At 48.4% G+C, this 21362-nt stretch overlaps 2 protein-coding genes across 6 annotated transcripts in view; one reads left to right on the top strand and one right to left on the bottom strand.

Annotated features, from left to right (window-relative positions):
* The window catches only part of LOC144258296 (uncharacterized), a 46046-nt gene extending 32700 nt beyond the window's left edge, over positions 1–13346 (top strand). For all 5 annotated transcript variants that reach the window (XM_077806769.1, XM_077806768.1, XM_077806771.1 and 2 more), the window contains 3 exons: positions 852–978; positions 9737–9850; positions 10219–13346. In XM_077806769.1, the coding sequence (XP_077662895.1) occupies positions 852–978; positions 9737–9850; positions 10219–11006 (1029 nt within the window). In that variant the 3' untranslated portion in view covers positions 11007–13346. The remainder of the gene's footprint in view (positions 1–851; positions 979–9736; positions 9851–10218) is intronic.
* The window catches only part of LOC144258247 (uncharacterized), a 336945-nt gene that overhangs the window by 212905 nt on the left and 102678 nt on the right, over positions 1–21362 (bottom strand). The window lies entirely within an intron of this gene.

Below are 21362 nucleotides of genomic sequence, written 5' to 3'. Positions count from 1 at the left end.
TATATTACTCTCCTTTAATTCTTTATTAACGAAATTCAGTATCAGTTGCTCCATTATCTTTCCCAGTATCGATGTCAGACTGACTCTCTTGTAATTAGCTTGGTCATCTCTTTTACACTTTTTAATCTTGGTACAGAATTAGCTTTATTCCAGTCTTCTGGAAATTTGCCAGTGTTCCAAGTCCTAATTAAAATCAACGTTAATAGTCCACCACACTCCTCCACCAGGTCTTTTAAAACTCTTAGATACAAGTTATCTGGACCCGCTTATTTAAACATGTCTAATTTTAATTCTCCAAATCCAGGAGAGAAATATTTATTGAAGACTTTTACCTCTTCTGCATTATTTTTGGTAATTCTGCCATTTCCGTCTTGTAATTTACTACTACCATTGTTAGGATTAATATACTTTTTAAAACGTCCTTCTTATTTTCGTTCATTGGTCATTGATTTCTGATAGCTTCCCTTACCAGTTTTCTACAGTTCCGACCTTCTGACTTATATTCTTTACTGTTGACTTCCCCTTTCTTCCATATATTTTATTGGGCGAGTGTTGGGATTCCTAGCAGGGAGCCACCAGCAGGGTCCAGAAACAGCCCCATCTCCTCTATCGAGTTCTGGCTAGTAGGTATGTGATAAATGTGAAGACCCTGCCTCCGTCTGTCAGCTGGGAGACACAAAGTTTCTCTCTTTCTACCCTCTGATGCCTTCTGGCTGCTCTAAGTAAGGTGGGGTGGGACTCTGTTAACATGTGCATCCTGGAGCTTCCATTTACCTGGTACTGCTGTTCCGTGAATAGTGGGGTTGTGACTGGGGCAGCAGGTACTGAGTGTTGGACTCTTGCTTTTTCAGGGGCTGGTGACTTTCAAGGAAGTGGCTGTGCATTTCACCAGGGAAGAGCGGGCTCTGCTGGCTCCCTTTCAGAGAGCCCTCTACAGGGATGTAATGCAGGAGAACTATGAGACGGTGGTCTTGCTGGGTAAGGAGTCCTGTCTCCTCTGTTATTAGAAGCTGTGCAGTCTCTAAAGAACCTGAGTAGTAATAACTTTATACCTTTATTCGTCATAAAAGTTTTGATAAGTTTCCTTGCCCCCCTTTTTTTGCTTTATCTCCCAGCCACTAGAATAATTTTTGGACATGTACCTTTTTGATGCTGTCAGTCGTTTTAAAATTGCATTTAACGTATCCTTATTGGATACATTAATAAGTATGTTAATAACTGTAGCTTTCATGGTTTTCCTCATTTTAAGAGGAAAATATGCCACCTTTAGAATTCTAAATTAAGTAAATAGATGTATGACTCATGCATGGCTTGTGTGACAGTCAGATGAGCTCCTCTTTTGATAGGAGAGCATATAATGTTGCCATTCAGGACCCCACAGGTGAAGGGAGAACAGAGCCATGGGAGGGTAGGAGAAGGGGGGAGTAGATAATCCTGGGGTGCAATGACATGGGGAGAGTGCATGCAGGAGTAGAGATAAAAAGCAGCAGGGAGGGAAGAGGTAGTGAGATGAGGAGGGAACAGAAGAAGCTCCCAAGGTGCCGGGAGGTGGTGCCAGCTGAGAGTAATGGGAAGAAGGGGGAGGGGAGTGTGGAGGAAGGGCACCCAGCAAGTGGGCTGGGTAGGTCAGTGGGAAGGAGGAGAGGTTTGGGGATCTAGATCTTAAACCCCGAATCCCTACCCAAGCCTTATTGCTTTACAGCCTGCACTCCAGTTTTATTTCTGTTCAGTTTCAATTCATTATAAATTTTTTCTCAAATATTACTATTTTAACTCTTGCCCTCTCTCTCCCACTCATTACCCCGTTCCCCCATATAACCTCCCCATCTCTATGCACAGCGACCCAGGCCACCGATCCTGAGTCCTTGCTGCATTCCTCCCTCCCATAGCAGGGCCGCTACCCAGGCACAAATGGGCACTTTTTTGATGATGTCACAGGCTGGTAGTGTAGCCTGTACAATTTTTACACCTATAAGATTACATATTGGGGTACATCTTGCCCTGGTACACGGCTACTCTGTTAATTGAGAAGATGAAATTTGGTGAAACACACAGAAACTTGATTTAATACAGTCAGTTATAATTGAAATCATAGGCAAGGATCAATACACATAACTGGACAAGATAAGTATAGTAAAGATGGTCTTGCACTGTGCATACTTACAAGTTATGGACACCACTGGAAACAAAGATCGAGGGGCAAGGAATCCCGTCAGAATGAAGGCCCAGATTCAGTTTACATTGTCTTGGGGACCCGACAAAATGAAAAAATGGTAACTAGGAGAGGTATTTTATCCGCTTCCTTATGGCAGTAGGATGGCTGTATACCATATCTGCTCCTTTACAAGATTACAAGAATGTCAATAGCTGCCCCAACCCAAACATGGCCTTTAGGAAGTCCATAATTAAGCATCAAGCATTAATACTCATGATTTACATCACTTATTTATTAATAATTCCAATATATGAATACGGTCCAACTGCTGAGATACTGCATAGCAATCTAATTGCTAAAGCCCGCCCCAAACTTCCTTCTTTCAGAATCCTGTGGCGTATTGCACCTGTTTGTGGTTCCTCATTAGTCTCTCAAAATGAGCGTGCAAAATATCTAACTTGGGACTCTCTCCTTAGACCTATTCCGGGAGTAAATCCCAGACTTCAGCATAACTACTCCCACAAATCCTCAACCTAATATAAGGCCCTTAACCGTAGAAAGCTTAATAACCCATTTATTTCTGTTCACCTCCTTGCCCCCCATGTAAGTTCCAAGCTAATAAGCAATACTCTGATAATGACGTTTTACCTCTAGCGAGTATAAAATTGCCCACAAGACATAGATCATAAAATCAGGTCAGGGTCAACAGGAGTGAGAGTTTGGAGAGAGTCTTGTCTCCCTTCTCCCCATCTGTATCAGCCACTAGCTGTCTTTCCACAAGACTCCTTGGATCTTTGAGCCTATCCCTCCTGAGGTTGCGTGGCCCAGTTCTTGTTTCTTACATTCTCCTTTTCCAGATGAATTAGAGGCTGTTGCTCCTGAATTTTAGTGTTTATTTCCCCAACTTTCTCCACACAGTGTGGGAGTTTAATTCTCCCTCCCATTTCACCTGAGTCACTAGATTTCCTCATTCCCCAAAATGTGCTTTTGCAATGTCACAGTTCTGGGGTAGCTAAGCCTTTGTCTTGCCTCCATGCTCTGCTCAAGGAATGCCCTCTCAGGTATCAGGCCTCTAGCCAGCCCCTCTCTATGGCTAGGGACCCACATGCCTCTCCTTTTTGACCAGGGTTTGAGGATTGCAGCTTGTCCTCCACTGTGTTCACTGGACTAATGTCCAGTTCTTGTGCTTTGCTTTCTCTCCAAGGGCGGTGAGCAGTGCTTGTGTGTGTGTGTAAAATAGAGGTGGGAATTTTGGTGATAATTCTGTGATGCCAATACACACTTCAGTTTCCCTCTGTGATTGGGATTGCTATGATTAGACAGAGCAGGAGACATGAGGTGTTTTCTCATGGAGCTGTCATGGGGTGATATGAATGGGTCATTAAGGACTGGCTGGGACCAACCTAGATCAATGGAATACCCGACAGAGACAAGGGAATAATTGTCCATGGGGAGAATCTCTGCTTGGCTGAGTGAAGCATACATGGACTCATTATGTTTTTGGGAGCAGGAAGAACTGGGCTCGCAGATGCAGGGAGCTCTGCTGAAGTGAAGACAAATGGACAGGCACAGTGAAAGGAAACTATGGATCCATGACAGTGTGCCTAGTGGGGAAAAGATATAAAACAAGCAAAGGATCTAAGTGCGTATTTACCATCGCCCCCTCATCAGTCCTTGTGGGAATCCCTGATCAGTTCCAAAGTGTATTAAAACCTTCCTTCAAGGCTTACCTCTTCGTTATCAGGTCATGTCAGTTTTGTTAGAGGGCCTCCCACTTTCCTGGTTCTTGTCACACAGACAGCAAGCAGCAAAAGACCAGAAGTCCGAAGTGCAGATAATGTGATGTTTATTGGGGTTAGTTTCTAAGCAAGCATATTCTGAAGACCTTCACACCAGTTGGGTTTATCTCTCTACTCCGATGGAGTCTGTTCCCCAGTGTTCCCTTCCCAGGTCTGACGCCGCAGAGCCTTGCCTGTGTCCCTGTTCCCCGTTCCTGTTCCCCCCCATAACAAACATGGGGAGAGGGATAGCTCAGTGGTTCGAGCATTAGTCTGCTAAACCCAGGGTTGTGAGTTCAATCCTTGAGGGGGCCATTTAGGGATCTGGGGCAAAAATTGGGGATTGGTCCTGCTTTGAGCAGGGGGGTTGGACTAGATGACCTCCTGAGGTCCCTTCCAACCCTGATATTCTATGAGTCCAATTTCCCTTCCCTCTCTGATTTAAAATTCTCAGGTATACCTTAACCAGTTACTTTACTGAATTTTAACTAACCAATCCTAACATATTGTAACATAATTCTCTAACCAATTCTATCCCACTACCCTAATTAACTTATACCTAGCAAAATTAATTATACAGCAGACAGAAACAATTAGAGAACCAGACAGGTTAACAATAGAAAAGTGGTGGCCAAAAAGATAAAACAACAGAGAAATGAGGGTTTCAAAACCACAACCATTGATAAGTGATTTCTTGTCAGACAGGGTGCTATCAAACTAAGTTTTCATGAACCATCTTATGATCTGTTTCTTTATCTGGTGTTGATGGGCACTATCTGGACAGAATTGTCTTCCTAACAACCCAATACCACCTTATTTCAGTGTGACTGGTTTAGAATCCTAGAATATCGGGGTTGGAAGGGACCTCAGGAGGTCATCTAGTCCAACCCCGTGCTCAAAGAAGAACCAATCCCCAACTAAATCATCCCAGCCAGGGCTTTGTCAAGCCTGACCTTAAAAATAGCTAAGGAAGGAGATTCCACCACCTCCCTAGGTAACGCATTCCAGTGTTTCACCACCCTCCTAGTGAAAAACTTTTTCCTAATATCCAACCTAAACCTCCCCCACAGCAACTTGACACCATTACTCCTCATTCTGTCCTCTGCTGCCACTGAGAACAGTCTAGATCCATCCTCTTTGGAACCCCTTTTCAGGTAGTTGAAAGCAACTATCAAATCCCCCCTCACTCTTCTCTTCCACAGACTAAACAATCCCAGTTCCCTCAGCCTCTCCTCATAAGTCATGTGTTCCAGTGCCCTAATAATTTTTGTTGCCCTCTGCTGGACTCTCTCCAATTTTTCCACATCCTTCATGTAGTGTGGGGCCCAAAACTGGACACAGTACTCCAGATGTGGCCTCACCAATGTCGAATAGAGGGGAAAGATCACATCCCTCGATCAGCTGGCTATGCCCGTACTTATACATCCCAAAATGCCATTGGCCTTCTTGGCAACAAGGGCACACTGTTGACTCATATCCAGCTTCTCGTCCACTGTAACCCCTAGGTCCTTTTCTGCAGAACTGCTGCCTAGCCATTCGGTCCCCAGTCTGTAGCGGTGCACTGGATTCTTCCGTCCTAAGTGCAAGACTCTGCACTTGTCCTTGTTGAACCTCCTCAGATTTCTTTTGGCCCAATCCTCCAATTTGTCTAGGTCCCTCTGTATCCTATCCCTACCCTCCAGCGTATCTACGTCTCCTCCCAGTTTAGTGTCATCTACAAACTTCCTGAGGGTGCAATCCACACCACCCTCCAGATCATTTATGAAGATACTGAACAGAACTGGCCCCAGGAATGACCCTGGGGGTACTCCACTTGATACCGGCTGCAAACTAGACATGGAGCCATTGATCACTACCCGTCGAGCCCAACAATCTAGCCAGCTTTCTTATAGTCCATTCATTCAGCCCATACTTCTTTAACTTGCTGACAAGAATACTGTGGGAGACCGTGTCAAAAGCTTTGCTAAAGTCAAGGAACAACACGTCCAATGCTTTCCCCTCATCCACAGAAACAGTTATCTCGTCATAGAAGGCAATTAGATTAGTCAGGCATGACTTGCCCTTGGTGAATCCATGCTGACTGTTTCTGATCGCTTTCCTGTCCTCTAAATGCTTCAGAATTGATTCCTTGAGGACCTGCTCCATGACTTTTCCAGGGACTGAGGTGAGGCTGACTGGCCTGTAGTTTCCAGTATCCTCCTTCTTCCTTTTTTTAAAGATGGGCACTACATTAGCCTTTTTCCAGTCGTCCGGGACTTCCCCGGTTCGCCATGAGTTTTCAAAGATAATGGCCAATGGCTCTGCAATCACATCCGCCAACTCCTTTAGGACTCTCGGATGCAGCACATCTGGCCCCATGGACTTGTGCATGTCCAGCTTTTCTAAATAGTCCCGAACCACTTCTTTCTTCACAGAGGGCTGGTCACGTCCTCCCCATGCTGTGCTGCCCAGTGCAGCAGTCTGGGAGCTGACCTTGTTTGTGAAGACAGAGGCAAAAAAAGCCTTGAGTACATTAGCTTTTTCCACATCACTAGGTTGCCTCCCTCATTCAGTAAGGGGCCCACGCTTTCCTTGACTTTCTTCTTGTTGCTAACATACCTGAAGAAACCCTTCTTGTTACTCTTAACATCTCTTGCTAGCTGCAACTCCTGGTATGATTTGGCCTTCCTGATTTCACTCCTGCATGCCCGAGCAATATTTTTATACTGCTCCCTGGTCTTTTGTCCAATCTTCCACTTCTTGTAAGCCTCTTTTTTGTGTTTAAGATCAGCAAGGATTTCACTGTTAAGCCAAGCTGGTCGCCTGCCATATTTTCTATTCTTTCTACACATCGGGGTGGTTTGTCCCTGTAACCTCAATAAGGATTCTTTAAAATACGGCCAGCTCTCCTGGACTCCTTTCCCCTTCATATTATTCTCCCAGGGGATCCTGCCCATCAGTTTCCTGAGGTTGTCAAAGTCTGCTTTTCTGAAGTCCAGGGTCCGTATTCTGCTGCTCTCCTTTCTTCCCTGTGTCAGGATCCTGAACTCGACCATCTCATGGTCACTGCCTCCCAGGTTCCCATCCACTTTTGCTTCCCCTACTAATTCTTCCCGGTTTGTGAGCAGCAGGTCAAGAAGAGCTCTGCCCCTAGTTGATTCCTCCAGCGCTTGTACTAGGAAATTGTCCCCTACGCTTTCCAAAAACTTCCTGGATTGTCTGTGCACTGCTGTATTGCTCTCCCAGCAGATATCAGGGTGATTGAAGTCTCCCATAAGAACCAGGGCCTGTGATCTAGTAACTTCCGTTAGTTGCTGGAAGAAAGCCTCGTCCACCTCATCCCTGTGGTTATAGCAGACTCCCACCATGAGATCACCCTAGTTGCTCACACACGCTTCTAAACTTAATCCAGGGACACTCAAGTTTTTCTGCAGTTTCATACTTGAGCTCTGAGCAGTCATACTGCTCTCTTACATACAATGCAACTCCCTCACCTTTTCAGCCCTGCCTGTCCTTCCTGAACAGTTTATATCCATCCATGACAGTACTCCAGTCATGTGAGTTATCCCACCAAGTCTCTGTTATTCCAATCACGTCATAATTCCTTGACTGTGCCAGGACTTCCAGTTCTCCCTGCTTGTTTCCCAGGCTTCTGGTTGGGGCGGCAGATAGATGACTCAGTCTCCCTGAGGAGAGAGTCCCCGACCACCACCACCCACCTTCTTCTCTTGGGAACGGTGGTCGTGGAACCCCCATCCCTAGGACAGTGGATCTCATGCCTTCCAATCAGCGGAGTCTCCTTCTGTTCCCTTCCCTCAGATGTATCATCTAGTCCACTCTTCGCAGTAGTACCTGTGGAGAGAACATGGAAACGGTTGCTTACCTTTATCTGCGTTGCTGGTACATGGACGCTCCCCTTTCTTCTTCTGGAGGTCACATGCTGCCAAATTTCTTCACCGTCCTCCTGTCCCCGCAATGCAGCCTGCTCTGAATCTTCAGAACGTTGTGTCCATAGAAGCATATCCTGACGTCTGTCCAGGAAATCTTCAGTTTCTCTTATGCAACACAGGGTCGATACTTGTTTCTTCAGACCTTGAACCTTCTCTTCCAATATGGAGACCAGCTTTCACTTAGTACAGACAAAGTCACTTCTGTCCTCTGGAAGAAAGACAAACATGCCACATCCAGTGCAGGTCACAACAGCTGAACGCTCCCCATCCATATTACCTTCCTTCTACGAGCTTCCTCAGGACTTGCAGTAACTACTTAGAGAAGCCGGCAAGATGTAAGCCTCAGTGGGCTCTCCCCGGGCGAACTCCCAGGCAAACTCCCTCTGTTAGTCTCTCTGCTGTTCGCCGCTCCACTGGTTCGCAGCTGACTGGCTTTTTATAACAGTCAGGCCCACTCAAGGCTCACTTGGAACGTGATGTGACTGTACGCTTCCCAGCTTATGGCTGCCCCTGCTGCTTAGCCAAAGTCCTTAGCCTAAGAACAAGCCCTCAGACTATCTTAATGAGAGAAGGCCCATACACAGGCAGACTGTAATTTTGATTCTTTGTTTTTATACCCCCTGTAACTAGCTAAGTGATAAAAATACACCTCAGTTCTTAAAGTATAGGCTTATACTTACAAGTATACTTACAGGCAGGACTGAATAATAGTGGGTTCTACCCCTTCCCCCATTCTGTGTCTGTCTTGTCTATTTAGATTGTAAATTTTTCAGGGCATGGACCATCTACTATTCTGTGTTCGTACTTTGCCTAGCACAATGGGGACCCACTTTTAGTTGGTCCTTAGGCACTAAGGTAATGAATATTGTCACGGAGTCCCTGGGTGATGCTCTGGAACTGCTCCCTATGAAGCCAATCAGGACTCTGGTGAAGTCTCTCTCTGTGAGCAGACTGTCTTCAGGGCAAGAAGCTCACACAGCTTCCACCTTCCTGGGTCTGACCTCGGAGCATTCAGCATCCTCTGCCCCTCTGTGTGCTTCCCACAGCGAGTCCGCCCAGGCGGGGTCCTGGGGAAGCCAGAGGGTCCTGCACCCCAACTTCGCAGTCAGACATGACTCTTAGCCACCAGTAAAACAGAGGTTTATTAGATGTCAGGAACACGGTCTAAAACAGAGCTTGTAGGTAGAGAGAACAGGACCCCTCAGCCGGGTCCATTTTGGGGGGCAGTGAGCCAAACAACCATGTCTGCACTTCATTCCTCATCCCCAGCCAGCCCAAACTGACTCACCCTCCAGCCCCTCCTCCTCTGGGATTTGTCCCTTTCCCGGGACAGGGGGTCACCTGATTCATTTATTCTCCAACCCTTTAGCTATCACCTTGCAGGGGGGGAAGGGCCCAGACCATTGATTGATAGGAGACAGAGTGTCGGCCATTTATGTACACTGGCCCCTTGCTCTGCAACAATTACACTGCCTTATCCCACCACCTAGAGACTTACAAAATGCATAGGGGAAACTGAGGCACCCCTACAGTATTCAGAGGAAACATTAAGAACGGTCCCACTTTGTCACAAATATAATTTATAATAATAATGCATCTGATGAAGTGAGCTGTAGCTCACAAAAGCTTATGCTCAGATAAATTTGTGAGTCTCTAAGGTGCCACAAGTCCTCCTTTTCTTTTTGCGGATACAGACTAACACGGCTGCTACTCTGAAACCTATAATAATAAATCTCCTGCCACTTTGAGCCAAGGCAGCTGGTCTTGGGATGTTACTGCTTAAAAATAAGCTGGGGTTAAAACCATGGAATATTCCTTGTGACAAGTATCCCACAAATTCCACTGACCTCCCTTGTTTTCTTTGCCTGGAGTAGGGTTTCCAGTTTCCAATCCTGATGTGATCTCGCAGCTGGAACGAGGGGAAGAGCCGTGGGTCCCAGGCCCCCACTGCTCTGAGAAAGAAGTGCTCCCAAGAGCTGCCTGCACAGGTAGGGAATTGGTTAAACCAACTCAAAAACTGTCTGTGAATACAGGAAACATTTGGGATGCCCTACAAAGACCTTGTGAGCTCTCCAAGTTCAGGAGTGTTCCCTGAAGATGTGGAATCATTAGGCAGATGTCACTCATGGCTTCCCACCTATCCTGACTGAAAACTGGCAGCAGGTCCCTCCCCGATCTCGCTTTCCCCTGAGTGTTCTGGTGAGATGCTGACCAAAACTGATTCCTTCCTCTCTCCTGTGGGGAGAGGTTTGGGGAAAATCAGCTCCTTATAGGTTTGATCTCTCCTGCACATATTTTGGTTTGTTCATGCCTTTCTCTATTCCTGTCTCTGAGATTTCCTTTGTCTCCGGCACAGAGAGTGACCTATGTCTGGATTCTTCCCATCTCCCATCAGGTGATGGGATAGTGAGTGAGAATGAGGAGGAGAAACCCCAGCAGGAAGATGCTGAGCCACTAGAACCACATGGGACGTTATCAGGAAGATCCAAAGGGAATGTTTCCGGGAGTTGTGCACTCGCAGAAAAAGCAAAAGCCTTTGAGACTCAGCAGATGCCAGAGGAAAACTTCAGTAGCCACTCAGACCTTATTACATGCGACAGAATCAATTTGGAAGAGACATCCTACACATGCCATGAGTGTGGGAAAAGCTTCAGTGGGAGCTCAGACCTTTTCACACATCAGATAATCCACAGAAGAGAGAGACCCTACATGTGTTCTGACTGCGGGAAAAGCTTCAGTCAGAGCTATACCCTAATCAGACATTGGAGAACCCACACTGGAGAGAAACCCTACACGTGCCCTGAGTGTGGGAAAAGCTTCAATCAGAGCTCAAACCTTATCAGACATCAGAAAATCCACACAGGTGAGAAACCTTATGAATGCTCTGAATGTGGGAAATGCTTCATTCATACTTCAGCACTCATCTCACATCAGAAAATCCACACAGGAGAGATGCCCTATGCCTGCTCTGAGTGTGGGAGAAGCTTCAATCAGAGCTCTGACTTGATCACGCATCGTAGGATCCACACAGGCGAGAGGCCCTACATGTGCTCTGTGTGCAGGAAAAGCTTCAATCAGAGCTCAATCCTTCTTAGACATCATAAAATCCACATGAGAGAGAACTATAATAAATGCCTTGACTAGGGCTGGCCAAAGATTTTTCTTTAAAAAAAAAATCGTATTTGCTAATTCCCACAGAGTGATCTTTGCACCATCTTCACCGTGGTCTCTCAGCTCCCCCAGAGGAGTTGCCTGCTTCTGCCTTTTGCAGCTCACCCTTCTTTGGGGTCAGTCCTGTGATCTTTTCTATCAACTCCTTTCTTTTTGAGTTGAAGGAGTGTGTGTCCCTCCAGCCAGGAATCTTCATCAGCTCCAAGTGGGGGAGAGAGGTTTGATCCCAACAAGCTACACTGAGGCAAAAACTACCCGTGCCCTCCATCCACTAGGACCGTACATAGCATTGGCAGCTCAAGTTAGTGATCTTGGTGTAAAAAGACAATTATAGTTTTAGAGCAGATACAGCCCAGGTGCAGTGGTTGGCATTAGCTTTCCCCTTGGCCTGACCTAAACTCCATCACTTTTCCTAGTCTAAACAAACCCTGAGCATCCCAGTTATACTGTTCCCCCACTTCAACGCAATTGTTAGTCATCAGGTTCCCCCTTTGGGAACAAATTGTTTCATTCACAGTTGCTCTGATGTTGCTTCAGGTTGTGCTGGAGAGCAGATATTTTTACCACCATTTTCCTCACTTAAAATATATTGAACTATAACAAAGAGTAGGAACAGGGCAAGGATAGAGAAAAATGTCATCTCACCCTCTGTAACAGCAGAAGAAAATAGGATAAGTCAGAGGGATTCCCTTATTCCCCATCACCATCCCAATCCCCCTGTTGTTCAGTTGGTTAGGTCAGTATTTTTTCTAAAGGGCTGGGAAGAGGATTCCCTGGTAAATGACTTGGAACTAAGCAAAATACCCATGCATCTGGCTCCCAAAGCAGTTGTGACCCAGGCCCTGCAGGAGATGGCTCCTGAAGATAGCTCCTTCCTAATCAGGTACATGTTGCCTATTATTTGGGAAATGCAATCCCTAGCTAGGTAGGAATGAGAAAAATGGACATTTCTGTTCAGCTCACCCCTGGGAGATGCTGCAAATGTGTAGAAAATGAAATCCATGTTGAATGTGATAGAGCTGCAGAAAGATACCTATTGTTAATAGCTACCTGACTTTTGGTGTCTTACAGGGATTCTAAGACACACCTGAATTTAATCCCTAATTTAAACCTGTGCCACCAGATTAAAGAAATAAATGTGCATTTTGCGGGGAGTTATACCTCACTATCGCTACTGGTATGTTATACTGTTGGTGAAGGATTCTACATCAGAGAAGTGTAAAATAAATCTTTGACCTTACTTGGAGTAGACAAGAACTCAGATAGAAATTGCAGGTATGAGTGGTTGATTTTCACCCCAGTGATGGACGCTATGGTGACCTGTGGCCCAGGTAAACCGTTTTTAGAACGCTGCTCCCTAGTTAAGTGGCATTGATCACACTCCTAAAGGATGCCGTGATTAAACTGGGAAAAACTGTCTTTTTCACCTGATTCCTTCAGAGCCGTTCCATGCCTATGGGTCCCAATTTGGCTTCCTTGTTGGACAAGAAGCACTTCCATGCTGAGAAAATGATGGTAGCCAATGAGGGAGTATATCAGATTCCAAGTTCAGACTGCAGGATACATGAACGCTGAGTCCTGACTCTGTGGTTTGGTCTCTTAGTTTTGCTCTTGAGTCTAACACATTTGTGTCACTTCTCCACCTCCTGCTACTGTGGAATATTGGAAAGTGTGAAAATAGAGCACAGGTGGTTTTTCTCATGATGCAACCTTCCCACGTAGTGAGAGACCCCTTCCACCCACACTTCTGAGAGACAACCCTGGGAGACATGAACTCACAGAAATGGAAGGCTCCTAGGTTATTGTAGAATGTGACTTCACACAAAGCTCACTGGGTAGAAATGGGAATTAAGAGAAAACTGCCCAAAAGGTTTATATTTTGTAATCTTTGAATAAGTTGTTACCAACGACAATGAAATTAAACATGAAGTTAGTGTAATTAATGTAAACTTTTCAGTGTTACAATGTGATTCACATTTTCTTCTCATTCTCTCCCTGCCCACTCCTACTGTATTGGAAATGGTGGCTAATCCTGAAATTAAAACCTCACTCCAAAGGAATCAGAGTGGGGGAATATGTGAGAGAAATAGCATGTATGAGGATAGAGACCCAGTCTGGACTGTAATTATTTCTATTTCAAATGGAATTCATTTTGATAAATTTTAAAATAAATCTGCTGTTAAGAGGAAAATTACTTGAAACAAGATGTGTAACCTTTTACCCATCCCCTACAGTGCTGATGTGTTTTTGTTTGTTTGTTTGTCTCTCCTCCGGTGGTTGATTTTTTAATAAAAGAATGGTTTTGGTTTGAAAGCTATCTTCGTTCCATTAACTGAAAGCAAACAGAACCCTGCAAAGCAATAGGCGATTTTCTTAAACCGTCACAGTGCATCGTCTCCATAAATCACAATCCCCCCCTACCATTACAAGCACTGCACTCCTGTGCATAGCAAAAAATATTCGTGGCTTTCAGCTTCAAATTGCTGCTTCAAGGCATCCCTGATCCTTATGGCCCCGCGCTCTGCCCCTCTAATAGCCCTGGTCTCTGGCTCTTCAAATTCACCCTCCAGGTGCTGAGCCTCAGTGGTCCAGCCCTGAGTGAAGCTTTCACCCTTCCCTTCACAAATAAATGGCCAAAAGCACACTCAACAGTCATTCTGCACTTGCTCAGCCTGTTGTAGAACCGCTCCTTGCTGCTGTCAAGGTGCCCCATGTATGGCTTCATAAGCCATGGCATTAAGGGGTAGACAGGGTCTCTTAGAATCACAGTGGACATTTTGACTTCCCTATGGTGATCTTCTGCTCCAGGAAGAAAGTCTCTGCTTCCAGCTTCCTGAACAGGCCAGTGTTCTGAAAGATGAATGCATCATGCATCTTACCGGGTCAGCCTGCATTAATGGCTGTGAAATGCCCACGGTGATCCACAAATGCCTGGAGAACCATAGAGAAGTACCCCTTCTGGTAAATGTACTTCGTGACTAGGTGGTCCGGTGCCAGAATTGGAATAGGTGTGTCATCTATCCCCCTCCGCAGTTAGGGAAGCCCATTTGTGTAAGGTCATCCACAGTGTCGCCCACGTTGCCCAGAGTCACAGTCTTTTGGAGCAGGATGCAATTAATAGCCCTGCACACTTTTGTCAACACATGTCCAACGGTCGACTTTCCCACCTCAAACTGATCAGCAACCGATTGGTAGCAGTCGGAGTGCAATTGCCACGCACTTCTCCAATAACAGGGCAGCTCTCATTCGCGTGTCCTTGTGCTGCAGGGTTGGGGCGAGCTCCTCACAGAGTCCCATGAATGTGGCTTTCCCCATCCAAAAGCAGCCACTGCTCGTCATCCCAGATTTGCATGATGATGTGATCCCACCAGTCAGTGCTTGTTTCCTGAGCCCAAAAGCAGCGTTCCACTGTGGTCAGCACCTCTGTGAATGTCACAAGCAGTCTCGTGTCACAGCTAGTACGTGGGGTGAGATCAATGTCGAACTCCTCTTGCCTTTGTAGTTTAAGGAGTAACTCCACTGCCACTCGTGATGTGTCAGTAGGAGGGAGCAGCATATTGGTCAACGGCGCGGGATCCATTCCTGCTGCCCGAAGAGGCAGAGCGCGCAGTACACCAACCATTGAAAGATGGCGCCAAATGTGGACGGAAGCACAGGGATTGCTGGGATGTGAAGCAAGGCATCACGGGGCATTGGGACAGGTCCCGGGATGCCCCGTGACCCCCTCCACCTTCCCACAACTCTTAGCGGCAGAAGAGGAAGAGATGCTCAGTGGGACAGCTGCCCAGAGTGCACCGCTCCGAATACCGCAGCAAGTGCCGCAAGTGTGAACACACTATTGTGCAGGCAGCTGACAGTGTGAACACACAACAGCGGTTTCCCTTCAGCGCTCTCTGAGCAGCACTGTAACTCCTGGTTCTGTAACTCTGCCAGTGTAGACATAGCCTCAGAGAGACTGACTGCCAGGATCCCAGGACTGATCCCCTCTGGGGAATGAAGCACAATGTCGACAGGCTATGCAGCCTTCACTCGTCTCCTGTACCTGTAAACCCTGCTAGCCCAACGTGCTGGACCATCTACGCCAGCACCTGGTTCCTCAACTGCAGCTACAGTTCCTGCTCCAGAAGAATCCAAAGGCCGAGAGGTGCAGAGATCCAACCCCTTATAACCTTAGAAACGTTTTGTTCCTTTTTCTATTTTTTGTCTGTCTCTTTTTATGATATTGGAGACCTCTCAGCCTTCTATTAGATTGGGGTGTAACCGTGCGACTCAGTGGGGGTGAGTGTGTGAACACCTCTGAAATCTACAAAGGGAAGATGTTAGGAAGAACAGTTCCCCAAATCTTAATAGCCTGAAAACTCTGCCCTATGAAATGACTGAATGCATGCTCCTCATCCCTCCTGACCCCCCCCAGCCCCTGTTCCAGCCCAGAGCCTGCACCCAGCACCCAAATTACATCCCAGAGACTGCACCCAGCACCCCCTCCTACACCCGCACCCCCTCCTACACCCACACCACTTGCCCCAGCCCAGAGCCTTCACCCAAACTCTGTCCCAAAACCAATACCCCTCACCCTCTCCTGCACCCCCACCCCCTGCCCCAGTCTGGAGCCTGCACCCAGCACCCAAACTCTATCCCAGAGCTTGCATCCTCACCCCCTTCCCACACACTCCCTCCAGCCCCCAAACACCCTCCCAGAGCCTGCACCCCCTCCCATTCACAAACACCCTCCCAGAGACTGCACCCCCAGCACAGACTGCACCCACACTCCCTCCTAGAGTCTGCACCCCTCGCCCCCTCCTGTATCCCCACCCCCTGTCCCAGCCCAGAGCCTGCACCCAGCACCCAAACTCCATCCCAGAGCCTGCACCCCAGACCCCCTCCCCCACTCAAACTCCCTCCCAGAGCCCACCCTCTCACCCTTTCTGCACCCAAACTCCCTCCCAGTGCCTGCACCCCAATCCCCTGCCCCAGCCCAGGGCCTGCACCCCAGACCACCTCCCCCCACCCAAAGTTCCTCCCAGAGCCTTAGACAGTGGGGGGTGGAGTTTGCGGGGGGCAAGCTCTGGGCATTCTAGGCACCACCAAAATTTCTACAAACCTGCTGCCCCTGTTGTTTATTACTTATATGTTTATAGCTTAGATAAGCTATTACCAGCAGGAGAGTGGGGTGGGAGGAGGTATTTTTTCATGCTTTGTGTGTATATAAAAAGATCTTCTACACTTTCCACAGTATGCATCCGATGAAGTGAGCTGTAGCTCACGAAAGCTTATGCTCAAATAAATTGGTTAGTCTCTAAGGTGCCACAAGTACTCCTTTTCTTTTTGCAAATACAGACTAACACGGCTGTTACTCTGAAACCTTCATATAAATGATACCCAGAAATTGCTGATATCAATATCAGCTGTCAATTTCCGTGTATAAGCAGACATCCATAGAAACATCAATATTTGGCCTTATAGGAGCTATGAGGCTTCCCTCTACAGCAAATAAAGGAGAAATGTTGTCATGTTTTACATACATTGTCACCTTACAGATGACTTACAAGTTTCTCACTGTCCTGAGTTCCACGGGACATGGGGAAGCTCTAGGAGATGCCTCCCCTTGGGATCATGTATTACATGGATCTAAAGGCTGCGGGAAGCCAGACCCAACCTGCAGCCAGGAATACCAATTCCTAGAAGCTCCCTCCTATAGAGAACTCAACTGAAGGGTCGTGAAGAAGCTGGATGTGAGGTAATTTTGGCTGAGTGCTTAATGCGATGGATCAGAAATTCATTGGGGTGTCCCCACACAGGTGGAAACGCTGCTGACTAGGAAACTTTCTGTCTCTCTTGTTTTTAGTGCTGTAATATTAGTGGCCAAACAAACATCCTCTCTCTCTCTCTCTCACACACACACACTTTTCAAGAAAACCCTTGCAAGAAGTCAAAAGTGCTTGCTGGATCTCACTGCTCGGCTTGATCAAATCCAAACACAAGCTAAACTTGTCGGGCGTAGGTCAGGGCTGGCGGGGAGTCGGGGGTGGGACGGTTTCAATTACACAGACAGGCACTGTGTGGGGACAGTTCCAAGCTATTTCTCAGGAGATATACAGGTTGTTTACCACAGCACAGAGCACCCCCCCCCCAGTGCAATTACCAGCCCCTGCTCCAGGCTAGACCCCCCCAGTCTTGGAGCACTGGGAGGGCGGGCAGTGCGTGGCTGCAGCTCCCCCCAGCCCCGGAGCATTGGGAGGGCAGGCAGCGTGGCCCCAGCCTCCTCCGCCCCAGAGGGTCGGGGAGGAAGACAGGGGCACTGCCCCAGCCTGAGCCGCAGTGCCGCATGCCGTGCGGGCGGGAAGGGGGGAGCCTGGGGGTGGGCAGGGCCAGGCCTGCCGGTTTGGGGAGGCACAGCCTCCCCCAGCCCATGGTACCTGCTTCCCATCCAGACAGATCAGAGCCAGTGACCAATGCTGCGTTTACAATTGCGCCGTGGTGCCAGGCCCACATTCAGAAGGTATCATGGCACCGGCACTGGGGCCCTCGCCCCTCACCCCCACTCCTCCTGTGCTCCACCCTGAGGCCCTGTCCCAGCTCGCTCCTCTCTTCCCCCTCCTCGCCTCACCCCCCCGCTCACACCTCTCTGCCCCCTCTCTGCCTCGCCCCTCTTCCCACTCTTTGATTCTCTCAGCCCCCTCCTGACACCCGCTGCTCACTCCTCTCTGCCCTCTCCCCCGCACCTGTCCACTGCTCATTCCTCTCTGCCCCCCCCCCACATGCGAGCAGTTGGGGGTGTGTAAAGACACCGAGAGGGGGCAGGGCTTCAGGGTGGAACATGAGAGCAGGGCCTTGGGGCGGAGCAGACGGAGCTGGGGTAGGGTTGCCAACTTGGTCATATTTAAAAACCGGCCAGTCCAGCAGGAGTGCCGGAATCTCCCCTGCCCCACCTCTTCCCCCCAAGGCTCCACCCCCCATTCACTCCTCTCCCCCCTTCTCCCCATCACTCGCTGATTTTCCCCTCCCACCTCTCATGCCCGAGCCAGGAGGGTCTTGTCTGTGGAGCTCGGGCTGGCAGCTGCATCCGCCTGAAGCAGGTAGGAGGCAGCCCTGGCCGAATAGGGGCTGGTGCAGATGATGACCCAGCACCTCCCTGCTTCTTCCGCCCACAGTAACCAGACTTTGGGTGTTGATCTGACTGAACACTGCCAGATCCCATTTTTGACCAGACTTTCTGGCTGAAAACCAGGCACCTGGACACCCTAAGGGGTGAGAGGGTCATGGTCCGGGCACCGGAGCCCACAAAAGGTTAATCCAGTCCTGCCGGTGACATAAATGAGAGGGTCTCCCCTAGGATCAGAGGATCAGACAGGGGATAAGGAGGAATTGCTTGTCCTGCCCTCCCCTCTCCACAGGATCACTGCAGAACGATCAAGCTTTGGGAGCTAATATTCTTCCTCCCGCTCTCCAGGTGCCCATGCTGATCCATTGGGGTTTAACAGAGTCACACGTGGCGTGACTGGGGTGATGGCCCCACGAAGGGGGTTAGCTCTCTCTCCTGCCTGAAGTGAGGCCATAGCAGCTCCCACAAGGGGCCTACATCCCCCTTACTGAGCCAGGAATTATCTCTAGGTGTTTCATGCCTCAGGTCTCCCTCTGCACCCGGAGGTGTCAGAAATCTCCCAATCCAGGTCAGTGACAGAAGGCAGGGGGTCACCCCCAATCTGAAGCATAGCAGAGCATTTCCCTGGGGAGCTGAGTATGACCTGGCTCCGGAGGGGCAGCGAGCTGGTGCTGCTGTCACTGTGCAGGAAACAAACGGACTCCAAACTCCATGGGATTAAAATCTCATTTGGGGGCAGAGGAGGAGAGGACCGATTTATGATTTTTGAATGGATTGAGTTGGTGAAACTACATCCAAACCCTAATCCTCACCCCAGCAGATAAATGTCTCTGTGCCCTCGACCTTCTGCCGGCTGGGATCAGGGGCATCCTCACTGTGGGATGAAGAGCAGCCTGTAATCCCCCCTAACCCCATTACTGGGATCAGGGAGCTCCTTGATGGGGAATAGGGAGGGAGCAGCTTGTATCTCACGCAGCCCTAATGCTGGGGTGAGGAGCCTGGTGGAGAGGGACGGTGCCCAGCTGCTGTGTGAACTGCTCCATGGACACCCCATTTACCACCCATTTCTCCAATAATCCACCTATAACCCTCTTTGCCCCAAATCCCCCTTGACTTCCATAATCCCCCTCACAGCTCTATTTTCCCTGACTCCCTGTGCCCCCATACCCCTCCTCCCATACCCTCAATATGCCCCCAAATGTCCTCACACCCACAGAGTATCGGCCATGCTCTGTACCCAGGCAGCCAGTCCACATTCACACCTGCCTTCTAGGGGTCTCTGCGGGAATCACGCACCCATATCCCACCAGGGGCTTTTCCTGCAGCCACATCCTCCTAGGCAGCGATGAGGGGGACAGCAGCACCTCCCCCAGGGCCACCAGCAGTGGTTGGGCCCTGCCTCCCTCTGGAGACACACAAGCTGGAAGAGAAGGCAGCCAGTGAATTCCCCACCTTCCTGGGGGCGGTGAAATCGGGCTTCAGCTCTGGGATGGCCGGTGGCCAGCTCCAGCCATGGGGCTTCGGGCTCCTTTCCAAGGCTGTGCAGTGGTGGGCTCTGGCCCAGAGCTCACCCTACAACTCCCCGGGGATCTGCTGCCTCCCCCAGGGCCCCGTCGCCCCTGGTCCCTGCTGCCTCCATATCTACCTCCCCCATCCAGGACTTAATTTGTCCCCGGGCTTGCCAGGGCTGAATAAATCTGCTGCTGTTAAAAGTGATATTTGTCTGTTTCTTAATATCACTTTTCATGGCAGATTTAGTAGCTAGCAAGTCTTTAAACAACAACAACAACAAAAGCAAAAGAAACAACAAGAGAAAAGACAAGAACATGCAAAGCACCCTTAGTTTTGTTTCTATTCTATTTACGTCCAGTAAAGAATCGCATCAACTGTACATCATTTTTATTATGCCAAAAAAGAAAAAATCCCACATAAATAAATTACAATGATTTGGACATGACTATCTGCATATTTATTTTTCCTAAAGTTAATTAAGTATTTTGGGGGAAATTGTCAGTGCCAGCAAGAGTTGGTGACCACTCATATTAACAGTCCTTCCCCCACCTGATTGGCTTAGATATCAAGTGAGTAAATAGGAAGTGACCTGCTGGGTAAATTACCCCCAATGGTTAATGCCTACACAGCATCAGAATCACACACAGAGCATGTCTAGTAACTGCTGCCCCCTGCTTCCATAGGCACCAACTTTCCCCAGCGCCAGTGAGTGCTCGTGCCCTCCCACGCCTGGCCCCACCCCGCCCCACCTCTTCCCTGTCCCACTTCCAACCCCTTCCCCAAAGTCCCCTCCCAACTCCACCCCCAACCAGCCCTATTGGACCCCCCCCAAATCTCTGCCCTGGCCCTGCCTCCCCCCCTGAGCATGCCACGTTCCCCCACCTCCTCGCTCCCTCTTAGTGCTTGCCACGTGAAACAGCTGTTTTGTGGCGGCAAGCGCTGGGAGCCAGGGAGAAAAAGAGGGCACACGGTGTTAGGATATAAATATTCAGGCCTGTCTGTAAAGGCCTATACTCTTAAGAATTTAGGTATATTTTTATCACTTGGCTAGTTAGAGGTATAAAAGAAAGAATCAAAATCATGATCTGCCAGTGTAAGGGCCTTCTCTTACTGTGACAGTCTGAGGCCCTGTTCTTAGGGCTAAGCAACAGAGGCAGCCATAAGCTGGGAAGCGACCAGTCACCTCCTCACATTCCAAACTAGTCACATTGAAATCAGGTGCTATTGGGCTGTTAGGAATACAATCCTGTCCTGATAATGCCTATTGCCTCCAGAGAAAGGGAAGTGTCTAGAAAATGTAAAAGGAAACTTAGTTTGATAGCATCCTGTCTGGCAAGAACTCACTTATCAATAGCTGGGATGTGAAATCCTCACTTCTGTATTGTTTTGTCATTATAGTTCTCACTTTGCTATTAGAAAAGGAGTACTTGTGGCACCTTAAAGACTAACCAATTCATTTGAGCATAAGCTTTTGTGAGCTACAGCTCACTTCATCAGATGCATTCAGTAGAAAATACAGTGAGGAGATTTATATACACAGAGAACAAGAAAAATGGGTATTTATCATGCACACTGTAAGGAGAGTGATCACTTAAGATGAGCTATTACCAGCAGGAGAGTGGGGGGGGGGAGTAAAACCCTTTGTAGTGATAATCAAGGTGGGCCATTTCCAGCAGTTAACAAGAACATCTGAGGAATAGCGGGGGGGGGGGGAA

This window comes from Eretmochelys imbricata, chromosome 28 (genome assembly GCF_965152235.1).
Source record: "Eretmochelys imbricata isolate rEreImb1 chromosome 28, rEreImb1.hap1, whole genome shotgun sequence".
Lineage (NCBI taxonomy): Eukaryota > Metazoa > Chordata > Testudines > Cheloniidae > Eretmochelys > Eretmochelys imbricata.
Note: the sequence above shows the minus strand (reverse complement) of the source record. Positions and strands in the feature narration are given on the sequence as shown.